At 43.2% G+C, this 21,249-nt stretch overlaps 1 protein-coding gene across 1 annotated transcript in view; it reads left to right on the top strand.

Annotated features, from left to right (window-relative positions):
• Positions 1 to 21,249, top strand: part of IFT122 (intraflagellar transport 122) — an 89,110-nt gene that overhangs the window by 12,637 nt on the left and 55,224 nt on the right. Inside the window, 8 exon segments of the mRNA XM_017885022.1 lie at positions 636 to 702; positions 2,345 to 2,429; positions 9,294 to 9,372; positions 12,099 to 12,175; positions 14,726 to 14,792; positions 15,802 to 15,948; positions 17,711 to 17,887; positions 20,184 to 20,259. Of these exon segments, the coding sequence (XP_017740511.1) occupies positions 636 to 702; positions 2,345 to 2,429; positions 9,294 to 9,372; positions 12,099 to 12,175; positions 14,726 to 14,792; positions 15,802 to 15,948; positions 17,711 to 17,887; positions 20,184 to 20,259 (775 nt within the window).

Here is a 21,249-nt window from a genome sequence, read left to right as displayed (position 1 = left end):
GAGAAAAAAAAACCCCATCCAAAAAAAAAAAAAAAAAAGAAATGCACTGTGAAAATCCCTATCTTGTTTTGTTCCGATCTAATTACCGGTACATGCAGCCCCCAGTCACGTACCCTCTGCTTGCTCAATCAATCATGACCCTCTCACATGAACCCGTTTAGACTTGTGAGCCCTTAAAAGGGACAGGAATTGCCCACTCGGGGAGCTTGGCTCTTGAGACAGGAGTCTTGCCAATGCCCCCAGCCGAATAAACCCCTTCCTTCTTTAACTTGGTGTCTGAGGAGTTTTGTCTGCCGCCCGTCCTGCTACAACAGCATTCTCTCATGTTGTCTGGCCTTTATGGTATTATTAGAAGAGTTAATACCCTGAACAGTCAACCCTTTGAATAATTTCTTGTGTCTGGTTTCTGGACAAGAGGAAGTCAGGACAAAGAGCTAAATACTGAGTGGATCATGACTGAATGGGCTGCTGTGGTATGGCGGTTGAATGGAATTTGCAACAAATGCAATTCTTATTCTTTTTCTCCTCAGTACACACACAGTGTTTCTTAATGGAAATAAAGTTTACTTTCCTGGCCATTAGCAGACTTCATAATTTTGGTTCCTAATTGTCTTTTTGCCTTGTTTTCTGTTCAGTATAAATGACATCGCATTTAAGCCTGATGGAACTCAACTGATTTTGGCTGCCGGCAGCAGATTACTGGTAGGATTTTGTTTTAGTTTCCTCTTAAAGTACTTTCCCAACCTCCCTCTTGTGAGTACTCTGAAATTTGACCCTTTTTTTTTTTTTTTGAGATTAGAAAGGAAAGAGTGGAAAACCTTCCTTATTACTTTTTAATAGGGATGGAAATGAACTATTTAAAACAGGCAAGTAAACTATCAGATAAGAACCTGTGAACAATACCTCCTTTGGGGTCATTAATCTTTCCCTTTCTGCTTTGAGACACCCATGAAAGAGTTGAAAACAATCACAATGCCTTTGAAACTGGACTGGTGTCAGTTTACATTTTGTTCCCCAGAAAAATTCAAGCAACAGGACTGAAGGTGCTCTGTCCATGAAAAGTCAGACCCCAGCTTTTAGGCATTGGCCTACCTAAACAATTCCATATGGATATTGTCCTATTTTTCATATTTTCAAAGAACATATGCTCTCTCTGGAACCTATCCAGGTATATAAAAATAATTTTCAGAGAACCCCTTATGTTTGACCAAAAAACTTTTGTATGATCTCTCTGTCTTAAGTCTACTTCCTCTTCTCTGTTGTCTCTAGATACGCAGACTGATTAATCTCCATTCTTTGTATGGTTAACTACATAATCTTAAAACATGGTTAAATTGTTCTGCAGACTTCTCTCCAGTGTAAATAATCCAAGCCGTTTTAGTTTTTCTACATAGGTTATCTTTTCCAACACTATAACCATTTCAGAAAGTTTCCCCTTTATTTCTCAGATGGTGTGTTTTTAACTCTCCACGTAGTGATAGATGTCACATGGCTATCAAATACCTAAATCCATATTACAGCTGGATTTTATTGTATTTTATTTCTTAGAGACAGGATCATGCTCTGTTGCCCAAGCTGGTGTGCAGTAGTGCAATCATAGATCACTGTAGCCTTAAACTCCTGGGCTTAAGGGATCTTCCCACCTCAGCCTCCCAAGTAGCTAGGACTGTAGACACACACCACCTCGCCCACCTAATTTTTAAATTAAAATAATTTTTTTTTTTTTGGTAGAGATGGGGTTTCACTTTGTTGCCCAAGCTGGTCTTGAACTCCTGGTTTCAAGCAATCCTCCCGCTTCAGCCTCCCAAAGTGTTGGGATTACAGGCGTGAGCTACCATGCCTGGCCTACAGTTGGGTTTTATAACATTCCCTCCTACTTGAAAACCCAGAGTTGTGTGACTTTCAAACTCTTGGTAGCAAATATGAAACATCTCTCTATTATGTTGATTTAGTGCAGAACTGGCACTAAAATTTAATCATGTTGTAGCTGGCTCTTTTTATGGGCTAGTTTTATTTAGAAGGACCTGCCTTGATTAGTCATGTATCTGAATTCAGGTAAGGATGAGTGTAAAGCACTTCCATGGAGTGACTAATTGAACCTTTGGTTCTTAAGGATTGGTGGTATATTCCTGGTCATATAGTAGTACATAGACCTGGGACCTTTACTTCTTGGTTACCCAACTTTAAGTCACGTTGTTTTTGGTTTCACCGTAGTTTTTATTGGATATAAATTTAGAATATTGACACATGTATTGTTATAAAAACAAAAATAGCAGTAGCAACCCTGCAGGAATTCTGACTAATAGATATCACATAGATAATCCGTATTTGTCTCTTTTGCCAGGTTTATGACACCTCTGATGGCACCTTACTTCAGCCCCTCAAGGGACACAAAGACACTGTGTACTGTGTGGCATATGCGAAGGATGGTAAAAGGCTGCTCTGGGTTTCCATTCTCTATGATGGCCTCATCATTGTTCATTTTTCTCCTTAGTCACTTTTTAATTATTTCTAGTAAGCTAGAGTACAACTTGCAAGTTCAGAAGATAGTGAAGTTGCTTAAACTTCAATTCAGTCATTCAATCTACCAAATATTTATTGAGGCGATCTATGTTCCAGGTGCTGTTCAAGATGCTTGAGATACTTCAGAGAAAAAAACGGTGGTCCCTCCCCTTATGGGGCTTCTGTTTTATGGGGTGGTGGTGAGAAGTGAGGGAGGAAGAGAGTATGAGGGAGGACATACAGTAAACATAGTAAAAAGGTAAATTAAGCAGTATGCTGGAAGGTGATAACTGTTATGGAAGAAGAAAAAGTAGAGCAGTGTGAGGGGGATTGAGAGTGCTGAGCAGGGCAGGGGGTTGGGTGCAGTATTGAATTAGACTAGTGAAGGTGGGCTCATTGAAATGAGGACAGGTGAGCAAAGACTTTGAAGTCAGGAGGCAATGAGATTGTGCCAGTGGGCATCTGGGGAACAAGAGCTCCTTGCAGGGGAAGAGCCATTGCAAAGGCCCTTAGGTATGGGTGTGCCTACTAGGAGCTGGATCAAAGAGAATCGGGAATTGTAGAGGATGAGGATAAAGTGATAACAGACATGGGCTGGTCAGATCAGGCTGGCCATCATAAAGATTTTGATTTTCAATCAAAATGGAACTACTGAAAGGTCGTCAGCGGAGAAGGGATCTGATCTGATTTATATTTTAAAAGGATCCCTCTAGTTGCTGAGTTGGAAACCTGCAAGAGGTGAGGGTTGAGACATCTGAGTGAGGAAGCATTATCCAGACAAGGGGTGATGGTGGCTCAGACCTCTGTGGGGGCAGAGGAGGTGGTGAGAAATGATCAGACTCTGGATATAATGGGAGGGTAGAGCCAACTGGATTGTCTGACAGATTGGATATGGGCTGTGAAGAAAAAGGAGTCAAAGTTTTTGACCTGAGGACTGAAAAGATGGAGTTGCCCCCCGACAGAGATGGGAAAGACTGCAGGTAGAGAAAACTTAGAGTTGAAGATCAGAAATTCAGTTTTACACATGCTGAATTTGAGAAAAGTTGATGATGTAGGAGAGGGGAGAGGACTGCTGGAACAGAGTTGAGCAGGCAAGAGGAGATGGGATCTAGGGCATAGACAGGGTGTTTGCTTTAGATAGGGGCATGGTAGGAACTGCAGAGGCCAGCAAATGGGGACAGTGTGGTAGTAGGAATCTAATGGAAATTCTCAATTCCATTTTTTTTTTCTTCAGTGAAATAGGAAGCAACATCAACTGAGAGTGACAATGGGGAAGGGAGGTTTCAGAGAGTTGAAGAGAAAGGAAAAAAGTGTAAAATCACTGCCTCAGAGAGTGGGAGAGTGAGTGGACCCAGGAGGTGTAGTGAGATCCCCAGTGACATGAAGGGCCCTCTTGAAGGTTGTGATCATGAATTGAAAGTGAGATTAGTTGGTGTGATTGTGTCTTTTTCTCCAGCCATTTTGAGCTGCATAGTTGTGAGGCAGAAGAGGTGAATTTAACCAGAGGTGGTTTCGCAAGCACATTTGAAGATGAAGTAGGAGGGCAAGGGAGCAGAAAGTGTATACAGATAAATAATTATATACATTAACCTTGAATTGTTGGCTGAATAATGAAGGGAGAGAGGACAGCAATGGAGAAGTAGTAGGTTCTGGTGGGGTTGAAGGATTGTTACAGTTGGGGTACCAGGTGGGTTGGGAAGGAAGGGAAGTGATGCATGAAACTGAGATTTAAATTTATTTTAAAATATATCCATGTTGTCCGACAGCATAGGATTAGTGGGAAGAACATGGGCTTTGGAATGAGACAGTTGTGAGTTCCAACCCCAACCCAACACCAGAATTCTGTGAGTTTGAGCTGGTTATTGAGTCTGAGTCACAATTTCTTCATGTGTCAAATGGATAATATTAGAGATAACATTCTGTAGCCACTGCCAAGAAGTCACAAAATTGTAATGTTATAATGCTTGAATGAACCTTGGAGATTATTCCAGTCCCAGATTTTTAACTTCTTTTGGCTGATGGGCCTCTTTGATAATCAGATGGAAGCTTTAGACCACTTTCTAGAAAAATGTAGATTCTTCATATATATGCAGAATTTCGTGCATATAATTTAGTCTGAGTAGTCCAGTCGCTTCACTTTAGCCCTACATAAAGACATAGACAATTGGCCAGGCACTGTGGCTCATGCCTATAATCCTACTGTAATCCTAAAGCTCTGGGAGCCTGAAGTTGGGAAAATTGCTTAAGGCAGAATTGAGACCAGCCTGGGCAACATAGTGAGACTCCCTAAAATCTGGCCTAGGTGACAGAGCTAGACTCTGTCTCTAAAAAAAAAGACAAGTCATGTGACTTGCCAAGGCCATGCAGCAGGTTGGCCCAAAGACAAGACTAATTTCTTGCTTCATAGTCAGGTGTACTATACCATGGTAGTCGTGTGTGTGTGTGTGTGTGTGTGTGTGTGTGCGTGCGCGCGCATGTTTGAGTTCAAGTTCAGAATAATGTTTTAGGAACAATCCTGTGAGGAGGGAGCCTGGAGAGCTGAACTGTTTCTGTCTCATCCTAGTGGCTCTTGAGAAACGTGGGCCAGTCAAGGGCCCAGTGTAAGGCCCAGTAGGTACAGAAGAGCTATTGGGCCTCTGATGCCTCTGGTGTTTATAAGCATAGCAGGGCTCTTTGACCTGCAACACCATTAAGGCACTTGAGGATGTCAGAGTGTGACCCGTCAGTAGTGGCATTTGCACAGCACTTTCCAGAGTCATGTCACACACATCTCATTTGATGCTCCCAACAACTCTCTGAAGCAGGCAGCAAGGGGACTCTTATCCCTGCTCAAAGATGAGAAAACAGACTTGGAGCAATTACAGGTGATGGTGGCAGAGGCAGGCCTAACCCAGGTCCTCTGACTGCAGAGCCCTCGTTCTTTCTAGTGTATCACGCTGCCTCTTCATGACACCTGTATAATGATTAAAAAGTCTTTTAGTCCTCGGAACTGGTTTTTTCCTTTCAGACCTGAAGATTCAGATACACTGAATTGCTCTTTTAAGTCTACTTGTTTCTGATTTCTCCCTTAAGTTTAATACTTTTTTTTTTTTTTGAGACAAAGTCTCTCTCGCTCTGTCGCCCAGGCTGGAGTGCAGTGGTGCGATCTCAGCTCATGGCAACCTCCGACTCCCTGGTTCAAGTGATTCTCCTGCCTCAGCCTCCTGAGTAGCTGGGACTACAGGTGCACACCACCATGCCCAGCTAATTTTTGTATTTTTAGTAGAGACAGGGTTTCACCACATTGTTCAGGCTGGTCTCAAACTCCTGACCTTGTGATCCGCCCACCTTGGCCTCCCAAAGTGCTGGGATTACAGGCGTGAGCCACCACTCCTGGCCCAAGTTTAATAAGTATTTAATGAGCAACCATGATATAAAAGTATGTAAGACATAGTTTTTTTGTTCGAGAAAAACATTATAATATGAAGAAATAATAGAAATAGCTAATTTTTTTTTAGTGTTGCTTCTATTCCAGGCCCAGTTCTAAGCAACACAGGAGTTGGAGGTGCCACTCCCTGTGCAATAAAAAATCTGCATGTAATTTCTGAACCCCCCAAAACTTCACTATTAATAGCCTACTGTTGACCAGAAGCCTTACCTGTAACATAAACAGTTAACACATTTTTAATATTATTTATATGATTATTATTATTTTTTTTTGAGGCGGAGTCTCGCTCTGTCGCCCGGACTGGAGTGCAGTGGCCAGATCTCAGCTCACTGCAAGCTCCGCCTCCCGGGTTTACGCCATTCTCCTGCCTCAGCCTCCCGAGTAGCTGGGACTACAGGTGCCCACCACCTCGCCCGGCTAGTTTTGTATTTTAGTAGAGACGGGGTTTCACCGGGTTAGCCAGGATGGTCTCAATCTCCTGACCTCGTGATCCGCCCGTCTCGGCCTCCCAAAGTGCTGGGATTACAGGCTTGAGCCACCACGCCCGGCCTATATGTATTATATATTGTATTCTTAAAATAAGTAAGCTAGATAAAATGTTAATTGAGAAAAAAGAAAAATACATACTCTTCATTAAATGGAAGTGGATCATCATAAAGGTCTTCGTCTTCATTGTTTTCAGGTTGAATAGGCTGAGGAGGAGGAGGAGGAAGAGGAGGGGTTGGTGACACTGTACCAGGGAGACAGAGGCAAAAGAAAATTCACATATAAAAGTGGACTCATGTAGTTAAAACTCATGTTGTTCAGGGGTCAACGGTATGTACACACATACATACACCCATTTAATCTTCACACCAACCATGAGGTAAATACTAACATTATATCCATTTTTCAAATAAGGAAATCATAGAGCTCTTCAGTAGCTTGTTTGGGTCATGCAGCTGGTCTGTGAGATATCTAGGAATTCTGACCCAGAGACTCTGAGCCCAAAGCTTATGCTTTTCATCACATCACCTGCTACCTACCAGGATGAGGGAGGAGTGATGGAAATAGTAAGAGCAGTTTCTTTGTTTATTTAGTATTTGCAGCAGTATCATACGGCTCACCCTAATATCTACTATTTCAGCTACTATAAAAGGTAGTTGGCCGGGTGTGGTGGCTCATGCTTGTGATCCCAGTACTTTGGGAAGCCAAAGCAGGTGGATCACGAGGTCAGGAGTTCGAGGCAAGCCTGGTGAACACAGTGAAACCCCATCTCTACTAAATATACAGAAATTAGCCAGGCATGGTGGTTTGTGCCTGTAATCCCAGCTACTTGGGAGGCTGAGGCAGGAGAATTGTTTGAACCTGAGAGGCGGAGCTTGCAGTGAGCCGAGATTATGCCACTACTCTCTGGCCTGGGTGACAGAGCTAGACTCCGTCTCAAAAAGGGGCAGGAGTGGTGACTCATGCCTGTAATCCCAGCACTTTGGGAGGCAGATCACCTGAGGTCAGGAGTTCAAGACCAGCTGGAGAAACCCCATCTCTACGAAAAATACAAAAAATTAGCCGGGTGTGGTGGTGGGTGCCTGTAGTCCCAGCTACTTGGGAGGCTGACGCAGGAGAATCCCTTGAATCCGGGAGTCGAAGGTTGTGGTGAGCCGAGATCGTGCCACTGCACTCCAGCCTGGGCAACAGAGTGAGACTTGGTCTCAAAAAAAAAAAAAAAAAGATACTTTACAGATACTATCTTAGTTGAGTCCCACAAAAAGACTGAGGAAGATACTATTCCTCTGTGTTTCAGATGAAGGCATTGAGGCTCAGAGAACAGTGACTTGCCCAAGGTCACCTTCCACTTGCCCCGTGAATAAAGTCTGAAAGTCCTTAAGGTATACAGAATGTGACTCATGCTTGCCTCTTATTCCTCATCTTTCACCAGAGTAGGTGAAGACCCCGTTGTTTGCTGCCATGATGCTGTGATCCTCTCCCAAATACTTACAAATGTGTAACAGTGTAATTAATAACAAATTACTTATTATATGTTGCCTCTCTCCAGTCTGTTCCTTCATAAAGCCCAAGTAGTATGAAAATGCAAATCTGATCTATCACTCTGCTTAAAACCTTTCTTTGGCTTCGCATTGCTTTAGGATAAAGAGCAAGGCCTCTACTGTGTCCCTGAGGTCCCAAGAGATCCTTCCACAACCCACCTCACCCTTCCCTCAGTTCCATGATGACTCTGCTCATTCCCTCAAACATGCCAGGCTTTTCCTGCTTCAGGGCCTTTGCACATCTGTTCCATCCATGTGGATGGGTCTTTCTCCTCTCTACATATGGCTAAGCTCTGCTCATCCTTTAGGTCTCCACTGAAGGATCTCATCCTTAGAGAAACCTTCCCTCATCTAAATTAGGTCCCCCAGGAGATGTCGACCAAAGGGTACTTTCAGTCAGACAAAAGGAGTACATTTTTGAGATCTGTTGCACAGCATGGTGACGATAGTTAATAATAGCCTATTTTTCAAAACTGGTACAAGAATAGATTTTTTTTTTTGAGGTAGAGTCTTGCTGTGTTGCCCAGGCTGAAGTGCAGTGGCGAGATCTCGGCTCACTGCATGCTCTACCTCCTGGGTTCACACCATTCTCCCGCCTCAGCCTTCCGAGTAGCTGGGACTACAGGCACCTGCCACCAGGCCTGGCTAATTTTGTTTTTGTATTTTTACTAAACGGGATTTCACCGTGTTAGCCAGGATGGTCTCCATCTCCTGACCTCGTGATCCACCTGCCTTGGCCCCCCAAAGTGCTGGGATTACAGGCATGAGCCACGGCGCCTGGCCAGGAATAGATTTTAAATGTTCTCACTATAAAAAAAAAGTATCTGCAGTGATGGATATGTTAATTAGCTTAATCATTCTTCAATGTGTACGTACATAAAATATCACATTGTACTTCATAAGTAGATATTATTTGTCAAAAATAAAAATTTAAGTAAAAAAGTAAATCAGTTTCCCCAGTTATTCTCTTTCATAGGATCCGTGTCTTACCACGTTGTATTTTTGTTAGATTAATTTGATGCCTACTTCTTACACTGGACTAAACTTTATGAAGTAGGGATCATGTGTGTTTTAATCATTACTTGATCCCTAGCATAGAACATGACAACTACATAGTAGTAGGCCCCCAATACATCTCTGTTTACTCAGTGTCAGACAAAGCAGGTTTGGAACCCAAATATTCTGACTCCAAGGTCCTGCCTCCCAGTACTGATAAGAAGTAGTAAAGAAGCTAACACTTATTAGGTACCTTAAAGAACTAGTTTTCTAAAGAATTCTCTCTGGGAAATACTGGTTTAAGATAAATGTAAGACTTTCCATTTTAAAAACACTTTTAGGCAAGCGCTTTGCTTCTGGATCAGCTGACAAAAGCGTTATTATCTGGACATCAAAACTGGAAGGCATTCTGAAGTACACGTAAGTAACCATTTAGGTGTACAGTATTATGATTTTGATGCTTATTGAATAATTGCAGCAAAAGCCTCTTAGAGGCTACATCTTAGAAAAGATGTAGGAGAAAACTTTTTTCTCTTAAATTGAACTTGAAATTAAGTTGTGGGTGTGTGTGGTTGGTATAGGAAGATTGAGTAGTGAATAAGTTAATGAATATTTCTTGGCCACTTACTGGCGTGGTCAGCACTGGGCCAGGTGCTTTCATGAAGCTCATCTCAATTCATCTGACATTGTAGACTTTATCCCACCCCCAACCTGTCATCTTCCAGTGGCCCTATCTCAGAGAATGGCCTTATATCCACCCAGTGTCAAATGTCAGAAACTTGGGGTCAGTGTGCTCCAGGCCTCCTCTCACTATTGGGGGTCTGCTGTGTTCTTCCCCTATTCCTCTACTAGTTAGTCCCTACTTACCCTACAAATCTCAGACTCAAATGTCACTTTCTTTGTAAGGACTTTCCTGCCTCTCTAGGCTTGGGCAGATCTCTTTTGAGGCATTTCTCAGAATTGCAGTTTTAGATTTATTCTGGTGACTGATCAGTATTGCTCATCAGCCTGTAAGTTCCATAAGAGCAGATACTGCATCTTTTTTTTTTTTTTTTTTTTTTTTTCTCACTCTTGTGTCCCTGATACGATGCCTAGCCCATACTTGGTACTCACCAATCAATCCTTCCTTCCTTCCTTCCTTCCTTCCTTCCTTCCTTCCTTCCTTCCTTCTTTCTTTCTTTCTTTCTTTCTTTTCTTTCTTCTTTCTTTCCCTCCCTCCCTCCCTCCCTCTCTCTCTTTCTTTCTTTCGCTCCCTCTCTTTCTTTCTTTCTCTCTCCTCTTTCTTTCTTTCTCTCTCTCTCTTTCTCTCTCTCTTTCTTTCTTTCTTTCTTTCTTTCTTTCTTTCTTTCTTTCTTTCTTTCTTTCTTTCTTTTCTTTCTTTCTCCTTCCTTCTTTCCTTCCTTCCTTCCCTCCCTCCCTTCCTTCCTTCCTTCCTTCCTTCCTTCCTTCCTTCCTTCCTTCCTTCCTTAGTTCCATAAGAGCAGATACTGCATCTTTTTTTTTCTCACTCTTGTGTCCCTGATACAATGCCTAGCCCATAATTGGTACTCAACAATCAATCCTTCCTTCCTTCCTTCCTTCCTTCCTTCCTTCCTTCCTTCCTTCCTTTCTTTGTCTTTCTTTCCCTTCCTTCCTCCCTTCCTCCCTTCCTCCCTTCTGCTCTTCCTCCCTTCCTCCCTTCCTCCCTCCTTCCTTCTTCCCTCCCCTCCCCTCCCCTCCCCTTCCCTTCTTGATTGGGTCTTGCTCTGTCTACCAGGCTACAGCACAGTGGTACCTAGCTCACTGCAACTACAACCTCCCAGGCTCAAATAATCCTCTTACTTCAGCTTCCCAAATAGCTGGAACTGCAGGTGCACACCACTACACCTGGCCAATTTTTCAATTTTTTTTTCTTGATAGAGGCAGGGTTTCACTTTGTTGCCCATACTGGTCTTGAACTCCTTGGCTCAATCTGTCCTCTTAACTACTGGGATTACAGGTATGAGCCACTGCACCTGGCCTCTTTTCAATTGTGGTAAAATATACATGGCATAAAATTTATCATATTAACTACTTTTTAAGTTTACAGTTTAATGTTAAATATATTTACATTGTTGTGCAACCAATCTCCCAAACTCTTTTATCCTACTAAACTAAAATTCTATATCCTTCAAATTACCTACTCACCCTTCTCTCATACCCCCAGCCCCTGAAAACCACCATTCTACTTTCTTTCTCTCTGAGTTTGACTGCTTTACATACCTCATATAAGTAGAGTCACACAGTATTTGTTCTTTTGTGGCTGGGTTATTTCATTTCACATAATGTCCTCAAGGCTCATCTGTGTTGTAGCATGTGTCAGAATTTACTTCCTTTTTTTTTCTTTATTATTATTATTTTTTGTGAAGGTGAGGTCTCATTATGACTCCTGAGCTCAAACAATCCTCCCTCGAGTGCCCAAACTGCTGGGATTACAGGTGTGAGCCACTGGGCTCAGCTTCCTTCCTTTTTAAGTCTGAATATTATTCCATTGTATATATAGACCACATTTTCTTTATCCATTCATCTGTTGATGGACACTTGTGTTGCTTCCACTTCTTAACTATTATGAATAATGCTGCCATGAACATGGGTGTACAAATCAACAAACAATTTTTGAATGAATGAATGAATGAATGAATGAGTGATGTTGTAAGTAAAGTATTACCCACAAGTGAAGGAATAAAACTGGGGCTGAGGTGCCATGCTTGGTACATGATTTGCTCAGTTTTCATTGTTGTCGAAGGATCTCTCATGTTTCCAGATCTTGGTCTGTAATGTTTTCATTGCACCTCCATCTTATATTTCTGGGCCTCCGCAAAACAGTACGAGTAACAACCACAAATAAAGCACCTAAAGGCCAAGGTGGAAGGATTGCTTGTGGCCAAGTGTTCAAAACCATCCTGGCCAAAAGCGAGTCCCCAGCTCTATAAATAAGAAAACAGTGGGTGAGAAGGGTTAATTATTTTGGAGTAGGAGAATTAATTTCTGTGCTTTTTGTTGGTCACTTGCAGAAGTGTAAGTGGTCTGTAGTCAGAGGTTGTGGACTCATTATTAAAGTCTTCAGTTGTAGCCACTGAAATGCTTGTGGTTTGCTGCATAGTAATCTACAGTTGTTTACTTCCCAGGCACAATGATGCTATACAGTGTGTCTCCTACAATCCTATTACTCATCAACTGGCATCTTGTTCCTCCAGTGACTTTGGTAGGTTCTGATTCCTGATGTCCTGTCCTGAAATAACTGAAAATCTGGGCTAAAAATGCTGAAATGCATTCAGAATATGGTGATTTTATCCTGAGAGAGTTAATACTACTTCTCTGCCTTCAATGGCTGAGGGGAGGCTGACAGTTATTCTTTAAATCGTGTAGAAACCAAGATAGTGAATGGTGACCTTTACTCTAGTAGGACATCAGAGACTACAGGAAGGGCCCCAGCAAAGGAAGTGGTAAGAAGATTCGGAGGGCACAGGCATAACTTGATGTTGCTGCCTCTGGGAAGCCTTCCCTTGGTGTTACTGCCTCTGGGAAGCCTTCCCTGACTCACCGTGGCAGGGACAGTGCAGTTGTCCTCACCTTTGTATTGACCCACATCTGTGTGCATGTGAAATTCTTCACTGTTGCAGTTGTACTTCTTCCAAAGTTTGTCATCATTACTTGTTGGGGCGGCTGTAGCTGTCCTCCCTGAGGGGCTGAACACCTTGAGGAGTTCATCCTGGCCATGGTCCCGTGCCAGCATTACAGCACTGGTGTAGTACTGGCACAAAAGAGGTATCAGTAAAATGTCTATGGAGGGAGGAAGGGAGTGAAATTGGGCAGAGGCTTGTAGGTTATTTCCATTAATGGTTAATTCTGTTTTCAGCTCTATCAGTCTGTGTTCCTTGCTAGTGGATACAATGGAGTCACTAGATGAGAAGTCAGAGGCCTAATCCCTCTCAGTGTTTCAGTTCCCTTATCTAAAAGGAGCATGCTGCTCACTGTCTCACTGATATGGTTCTGGTTCTGAGGTTCAAAAGAGAGAACGGAATTGAAAGCCAATTGTATAAATACATGGAGAAAGGCCTATCATTTGTTTAATGTATTTTATAGCATTTTCTTCATATGAAGCACTGGTCTGTATGCTTATACTGGAAGATTAAAAAGACAAAATAGAATCCCTACCCTAAAGGAGCTTGTGGTCTTAGGGGAAGGTAGGATTTTTTTTTTTTTGAGACGGAGTCTTGCTCTGTCGCCCAGGCTGGAGTGCAGTGGCTGGATCTCAGCTCACTGCAAGCTCCGCCTCCTGGGTTCACGCCATTCTCCTGCCTCAGCCTCCCGAGCAGCTGGGACTACAGGCGGCCGCCACTACGCCCGGCTAGTTTTTTGTATTTTTTAGTAGAGACGGGGTTTCACTGTGTTAGCCAGGATGGTCTCGATCTCCTGACCTCGTGATCCGCCCGTCTCGGCCTCCCAAAGTGCTGGGATTACAGCCTTGAGCCACCGCGCCCGGCCAGGGGAAGATAGGATTTTAAAAAATACAATATTAAAGTTGAATGCTTGCAGTGTGCTAGGCACTGTTCTAAGGATTAGAAATGAATTTTTGTTTGAGCTTTATGACAGCCCCTGAGGTGTCAGGTATTATTCCCACCCTACTGATGAAAAAGAGGTAGAGGTCCCTTAGCTAGTAGGTAGAGGAACCAGGTCTTGGACCTGAGACCAGGTGATTGCATACAAAGCCTGCCCTGCTAAGCACTGCTGAAGGAGGCCCAGGAAGAAGGAGGTTCCTCCAGCTGGGAGCTCCAGGCAGGCTTAGTGGAACACAGATAACATGTGCACAAGTCAAAATGTTTGGAGGAAGCGTTTTGGACCAGGGGAAAGGCAAAAAATAACTTGTTTGATGTTGCAATTGGCTATATATTTGTGCACTGTAGTTAGCTTCTTGATTGTACTTCGCAACTTGGCAAATAGAATAATTTGCTTATGTTATCTAGACATATACTTGTTGCTATGAGGCACTGAGCCAGGGCATCTGGGACAGGGGGAGCAAGCCTTAGGTGACCAGTATGCCGTGCAAGAGGCACAGCTCAGATAGGGTCATGTGTTGTGATTGAGACCTATGAAAGAAAACTAGATTTTCAGAAAGCATCATTGTTATTTTAAATGCTAGGTTATATTCTGGTTGCAATGTCAGAGTTATGAACAGTGAAACTGTCATTTCTTTGAGAGTCAGATCCCTGAAAAGTTGGCTGGCACTTTACCAATCTATCTTATTTTTCTTCTGAAAGAATTATAGATTCATAGTAAGTTACAAAGATGGTACCAAGAAGTCTATGTACTTTTCATCCAGTTTCCCCTAGTGGGTCCATCTTATGTAACTATTATACAATATCAAGACTAGGAAACTGAGACTGGCACAAAGTGTGTATATTATATAGTTCTGTTGTTTTATCACATGTGTAGATTACCACCAGTGCAACACAGAGCTAAGCCATCACCATGAAGTTACCACTTACTGTCATATCTACTCACCTTACCTCCAGTTATTTCCAAACCCTGGTAACCACAAATCCGTTCTCCTTTCTATAATTTTGTCATTCAAGAATGTTATAGAAATGGAATCGTACAGTAAGTATATGACCTTTTGAAATTGTGTTTTTTCATTCAGCATAAAGTCCTAGAGATCCATCTAAGTTGTTGTATGTTTCAATTATTTGTTCCTTTTTATTGCTGGGTAGTATTCCAACCAATCCATCTTCTTTTATATTATTGTGCATTGAAGGGTTGTGGTCTCCTGAACAGAAGTCTGTCTCCAAACACAAATCAAGCAGCAAGATCATCTGCTGCAGGTAAGTGCAGCTCTGACAATAAGATTTATGTTCCTTCATCTTCCACACAGACTTTCAAAATCCAATTATTTCATGCAGCGGAGAAGGTCTTGTGTTAAGTAGTTGGTTTAGGCCCCTGTATTTCCTTCTTTCTTCTTTTTTGGTCTCCTCAATGGGAAAGACCTATGCCTTTGATCATGAAGCAAAAGAGAACTACAAGTTGCCTTCATGCAGTTACCTAGCAACAAGCCTCAACACCCAGCTATACTGAGTGGAGGCTTGTAGAAAATGTGAGGCTGTCATTGTCCAGGCAGCATCTGTGGGGAAGAAAGCTTTCCCTCCCACACTTTGATGCTAGACCTGGATTAGAATCCAGAATCTGTCATTGACAGGCCATGTGACCTCAAGAAAGTTACTAAATCTTTCTGAGCTGGAGCCTTGTATTCCTCATCTGACAAATCTGACAAATAGAGATAAAAATACTGACTTGACGGGATTGTTGTGAAATATACACAAACTTATGAGTGTAAAGCATGCAGGACAGCACCTGGTGTACAGCAGACACTCTAAATGGTAGGTGTTCAGCTTCTAGGAGTATATCCCTTCCGTTCAGCATCTGAGCACCTGCTACAAAGCAAGCACTGTCCTAGGGATTGGAAGACACCAAGTCTGTTCTTAAGGTGCCCTTTAAGTGGGAGGGGATTGAGATGGAGAGTGGGAAGTGGTGGCTGGCCCAGAGATGTAGGCACAAGGTAAGGGCTGTCATAGAGGTGTGTACACAGGGCTGGGGGAGCTCAGAAAAAGGTACCAAATGGTACCTTCACTTCTCACTGTTGATTACAGAACTAAATAGCATTTTAAGTTTGATCCTCTGACTTTATGTCAGGACTGGCAATAGTGAAACCATATCCATCCCAGCTGTTGCTGCCTCATCAGACTTTTATTTCAAACCAAGGCATCATCCTCACTAATTTTACCTTCTGTGGGGTGCTTCCTCTATCCCCATGCCTTTTGTTGGTTGTGTGCACAGCTGGACAAATGATGGTCAGTACCTGGCACTGGGGATGTTCAATGGGATCATCAGCATACGGAACAAAAATGGCGAGGAGAAAGTGAAGATCGAGCGGCCAGGGGGCTCCCTTTCGCCGATATGGTCCATCTGCTGGAACCCTTCAAGGTACTCTTTAAGTTGTCCTCCTTCTAGAACAAACACCATCATGAAGAAGGGCTTTCTGTCTTCCTGAGGTCTCCCTAGATTCAAAGGCTTCTCACCTCACTTGAATAGTCTGTTTTAGAACCTGTTCCATTTGTATGGATTTTTTTTTTTTTAACGGTCCTCCTACCTAAGAATGTATGGAATTTTTAAAGAGCCTGCTCAAAAGTTGAGTTTTGGAATGCATCCTGGAGATTTTAGCAAAGCAGATGAGCTATTTAGGCCAGGCCAAAGTGTGTGTGTGGCATGTGTGCCCACATGTGCATGCACACATATGTGTACATGCACGTGTACATGAATATGGTATGTGTGTGTGTGTGTGTGTGTGTGGTGTGTGTGTGGTGTGTGAGTGATGCAGGAGGACTGTTTCCTTATGAATCAATAGTGGAGCTCTCTACTGTGGCTTCATTTTTGCCTTTCCTTTTTTAGTTCTTCCCTCCAAGTTTGGGCAGAATATGTGCCCACCTGTTAATAAATAGCTTTTTCATGAGCCTTTTTGTTACCTTTGCCAGAAAGTCAAAATTAAGTCTGCAGACATCCCTAAAGCCTAGAGATACACGAGCAGTTGACACCTACCTTCTCAAATTTTGTACACACTTTCCTTTCTATGTCCATGTGACTTTGACAGTAAACTAATTATATGCTTTTTTTTTTTTTTTTTTTTTTGAGATGGAGTCTCACTCTGTTGCCCAGGCTGGAGTGCGATGGTGCAATCTCAGCTCACTGCAATCGCCACCTCCCGGGTTCATGCAATTCTCCTGTCTCAGCCTCCTGAGTAGCTGGGATTACAGGTGCCCGCCACCACACCTGGCTGATTTTTTGTATTTTTAGTAGAGATGGGTTTCACCATGTTGGCCAGGCTGGTCTTGAACTCCTGACCTCAGGTTATCCACACACCTTAGTCTCCCAAAGTGCTGGGATTACAGGTGTGAGCCATTGCACCTGACCCTATATGCTCTTTATATAGCCTATGATACTATTAAACCATCAGTATCCTTTATGGAGTCCTCTGAAGGTAAATTAAAGGTCCTACTTGTTTACCAGCTCAATGTCACTTTACAGATGGTTGCCTACTTGATTTAGAAGGTTGTTTGGAAGGTTATTATGCTTCTTCCTGAATAATTTTGTCTGGCTCATGCTGTATCATGCATGTGTAATGCTATCAAAGGCCATTAGCCCACCCCAGAGTTCCTGCTGTTTGATTTGTGGCTGCAGAGGACTTTGTGGCTCTAGGCTACCATTTTTAATTCATGAGAAGCCGGATGTCCTGTATAACTGGTGGCTGTCTTCCTCCAGGTAGGGTTCAGGGGCTCCTTTTATTTTTTATTTTTATTATCTTTTTTTTTTTTTTTTTTGAGACAGGGTCTCACTCTGTCACCCAGGCTGGAGTGCAGTGGTGTGATCTTGGCTCACTGCAACCTCCGCCTCCCAGGTTCAACCAGTCCTTTCGCCTCAGCCTCCCGAGTAGCTGGGATCACAGGCACATGCCACCATACCTGTCTAATTTTTTGTATTTTTGGTAGAGACAGGGTTTCACCATGTTGGTCAGGCTGGTCTTGAACTCCTGATCTCAGGTGATTCACTTGCCTCGGTCTCCCGAAGTGCTGGGATTACAGGCATTGAGTCACCGCACCCGGCCCCCAGGGGCTCCTTGACAGGATTTTAAATTATAGTTTTAGTGTATTTCTAGGCAATGTAATTTTGAACAACTACTTACTGTCTACAGCCGATGGGAGAGTTTCTGGATGAACAGGGAGAATGAGGATGCCGAGGATGTCATTGCCAACAGATATTTTCAGGAAATCCCTTCCACTCTGAAGTCAGCAGTGTACAGTAGTCAGGGTAGTGAGGCAGAGGAGGAAGAACCAGAGGAAGAAGACGACAGTCCCGGGGACGACAACTTGTGAGTGTGTCCCAGTGAGTGTGAACCCTCCTGGTAAGGGCCCAGGCCCCACACAGACTTGCCAGGACGGATGTTAAGCTCCTTGGCCAAGGGAGTACAGGGACTGGGGGGAACTGTGGGTGAAAGCTCCTTCAAAAAAAGGAGACACACCCTTAAAAATTGTGTGTGGGTTATAAAGTGATCCTGTGAGAAACTATAGGAAATACTGAAAAGACTAAAGGAGAAAGTTCAGCTTTTCTGATAAAACCCCATCACCTGAGGAAATCACTGTTAGCAATCTAGTGTATTTCTCCTCAGTCTTTTAGTGTGTTCATATAATTAACTAAGTTATATTCTGCTTTTTTTTCACTTAACATTATAGTGTGACCCCTTTCCAGTAACATTATAAATCCTTCGAAGAACATGATTTTTAATGGCTGAAGAGTGTGCCCTTTTGTGGATGCCCCATCATTCGACACTTCCTCTATTACTGGACATGTTTCTTAGCCTGTTCCCACACTATCCCTTACCTTACCTTGCATTTTCTAGGATGCATGTCAGAGAGGAAGCCCTTACCTTAGCCACAGTCCTCACACTCAAATCCTGGCTGTCCAGTCATTCATTCTTCTCTTCAGTCAAGATTGCCTGTAGGGAAAGCATGGGCAGGCCAGAGTGGGGAAAGCTGGGGTAGCCAGGATATCACAATTGGGCAGTAGAGATCTAGCTTGGGACTTTCCGAACTGTTTTCCATGGTACCTGAGTTTCCTTGGAAGAATCCCACCCTGAGGTCATGGGGGCTAGGAAGTGGGGACAGTAAAGGAGGAAGGTATGGCTTTGGGTCCCCATTTCAGTGCTTTTGATTGTTTCAACATGAGTTTTTGTTTCGTAAAGAATCCTACTGCCCTAGGAGGAAAAAGGGGGTTGAAAATCACTAATCCACCTCACAGGGACTGAGCCCAGCCCAGAGCCATATGTGGCCTCCCCAAAGGGCTCACTGGTGGGCTGGGCTCCTGGATTGTTTGTACTTTGGACTTCAGTGCCAGTTCACACAAAGATCATCTGCAGGCTCCCTCATTAACATCCCTCTCGGTCTTTGTCTCTTTTCCCTTAGTTTTGGGTTAGTGCCTATGACATTTGCCACTCTTGACTGGGTTTAACAAACAAGGCCTTAGCTTGTCTGCCTACATTTCCAGTGGTGCTACCAGGTGACCACAAGACACTGGGATCAGAAAAGCTGGAATTAATAAACAAAGAGGCAACATTCGGTGAATTAAGACCCAGCCTCAAAGGCTAGGAATGCTTTTGTTTATTTTCTTTTTTTTCTTTTTTTTTTTTTGAGTCAGTCTGGCTCTGTCACCTAGGCTGGAGTGCAGTGGCACGATCTTGGCTCACTGCAACCTCTGCCTCCCGGGTTCTATGTGATTCTTGTGCCTCAGCCTCTGAAGTAGCTGGGATTACAGGTGCGCGACACCACACCCGACTAATGTTGTATTTTCAGTAAAGATAGAGTTTCCCCATGTTGGCCAGGCTGGTCTCGAACTCCTGACCTCAGGTGATCCACCCGCCTCAACCTCCCAAAGTGCTGGGATTACAAGCGTGAGCCACCACGTGCTGCCACTTTTCTCTTGAACTAGATTCCCAGGTAGCTTGCTCCCTAGGCTTAGGCAAGGGAGTTTCTCCTATGTGCTGGTCCTACAGTCCCAGCCCCACGGCACTGATCCCCATAGGTTCTCAGTTTCAAAGACAAGTTGCATGTTTTCAGAGAGCCCATTGCTCTTTTTTGAAAATTAGAGTCAGTCAGAAACCATTTCACTTGTGCAAGGACCCCCACCTGCAGGAGAACCTATTTTTAGGTGTTAATTTTCTTTCTTCAGGAAGAGCAAGCACGTTTCCCTTCTATTAAAAAATGCCTTTGTATTGAAAGAGATGTTTCTCTGCCATCTCCCAACATTTTCCAGCATGTAAGAGAAAAGCAGTCTCAATATTGGAGCCTTGTCTGTCTTAGTGTTGCTCCCCAGTAAGCTCTGAAATGAGAGGTTTATATTCTTCAGCTGTAGCAGTGTCCCCAGCACCATAAACTCATAGCAGAGGACTCAGTGAAACAGCAGATCCCAGGAAGGCTAAACCTCACCTCTGCTTCATCCCATAAGACTGATGGATGGGTTGGGCCGAATTACAACTTTTGACATCAGTAAAGCTGTACAACATTTGGCAACCTGAAGCCAGGGCTCTCTTGTTCCTGTTGTTTAAGCCCTTAGTGCTATACTCATCAGCAGGCTGTGGCCCTTCATAATGTCTTTTATCTTCTGTTGATTAGAGAGGAACGTAATGATATCCTAGCTGTGGCTGACTGGGGACAGAAAGTTTCCTTCTACCAACTGAGTGGAAAACAGGTATGTAGCCCAGTACAAATCCAATTGCAGTCATGCCTGTTATATTTTCATTTTCTGAGATTCTGTTACTATTCATTATACATTATCATTGTTAGTTCCTGCTTATTGAGCATTTGCTGTGATACCAGGTACTGTGCTCACTGCTTTGCATGTTTTATCCTATTTTATTCTTATAAAACCCAATGAAGTGGGTATTACTTTCCTTATCAACTTTTTAGGAATGAGTAAACCAGAACTCAGAGCAGTGAAATTATATGCCCAAGATTTCATACAGCTAGTAAATGGTGGAGCCTAGGAGTTAAACCCAGATTGGTTTGACTTTAAAATCTAGCTCTTAGTTTTGACCTTACTTTCCTCTATTTGCTTTCATTCATTCAACCAACATTTATGAGTACCCACTTAGGACAGCCCTTTCACAAAGGAGCTGCTGACATAGAGCCAGGAAAGTGATAGTCTCTACCTGCAAGAGCTCACAGGCTGGCGGAGACACACTTGATAGCAAAGAGCCCCTGTGTGGTGTGGTGTGTGACATAATAGAAAGCTATATAGATGGCTTTTAGGGATACAAAAGAGGGTAACATCACTACTTGGTAGAGATGGGAGGTCTTGTTAGAGGTTATGTTTGAGCAGGCTATCTTTGAGTTAGACTGAGGACATTGGGAATGGTGTTTCAGGCAGAAAAAAAAAAATAGCATGTATCAAGGCAGGAAGGAATGAAAATATATGACATTTCAGAGAAGGGTGAGTTGTACAGGGTGACTGCCTCTCAGATTTTGTGACCTGAAGACAGAGTTGAAGAGGAACATGGGGACATGATTTTTCTTTTCTTTTTTTTTTTTTTTGAGACAGAGTCTCACTCTGTGGCCCAGGCTGGAGTGCAGTGGCACCATCTTGGCTCACTGCAAGCTCCAACTCCCAGGTTCACAGTATTCTCCTGCCTCAGCCTCCCGAGTTGCTGGGACTACAGGCGCCCACCACCACACCCGGCTA

The sequence above is a fragment of the Rhinopithecus bieti genome, unplaced genomic scaffold (genome assembly GCF_001698545.2).
Source record: "Rhinopithecus bieti isolate Rb0 unplaced genomic scaffold, ASM169854v2 scaffold_13262, whole genome shotgun sequence".
NCBI classification, from domain to species: Eukaryota; Metazoa; Chordata; class Mammalia; order Primates; family Cercopithecidae; genus Rhinopithecus; species Rhinopithecus bieti.
The sequence above is the reverse complement of the archived record's forward strand: the minus strand, read 5'-3'. Positions and strand labels throughout refer to the sequence as shown.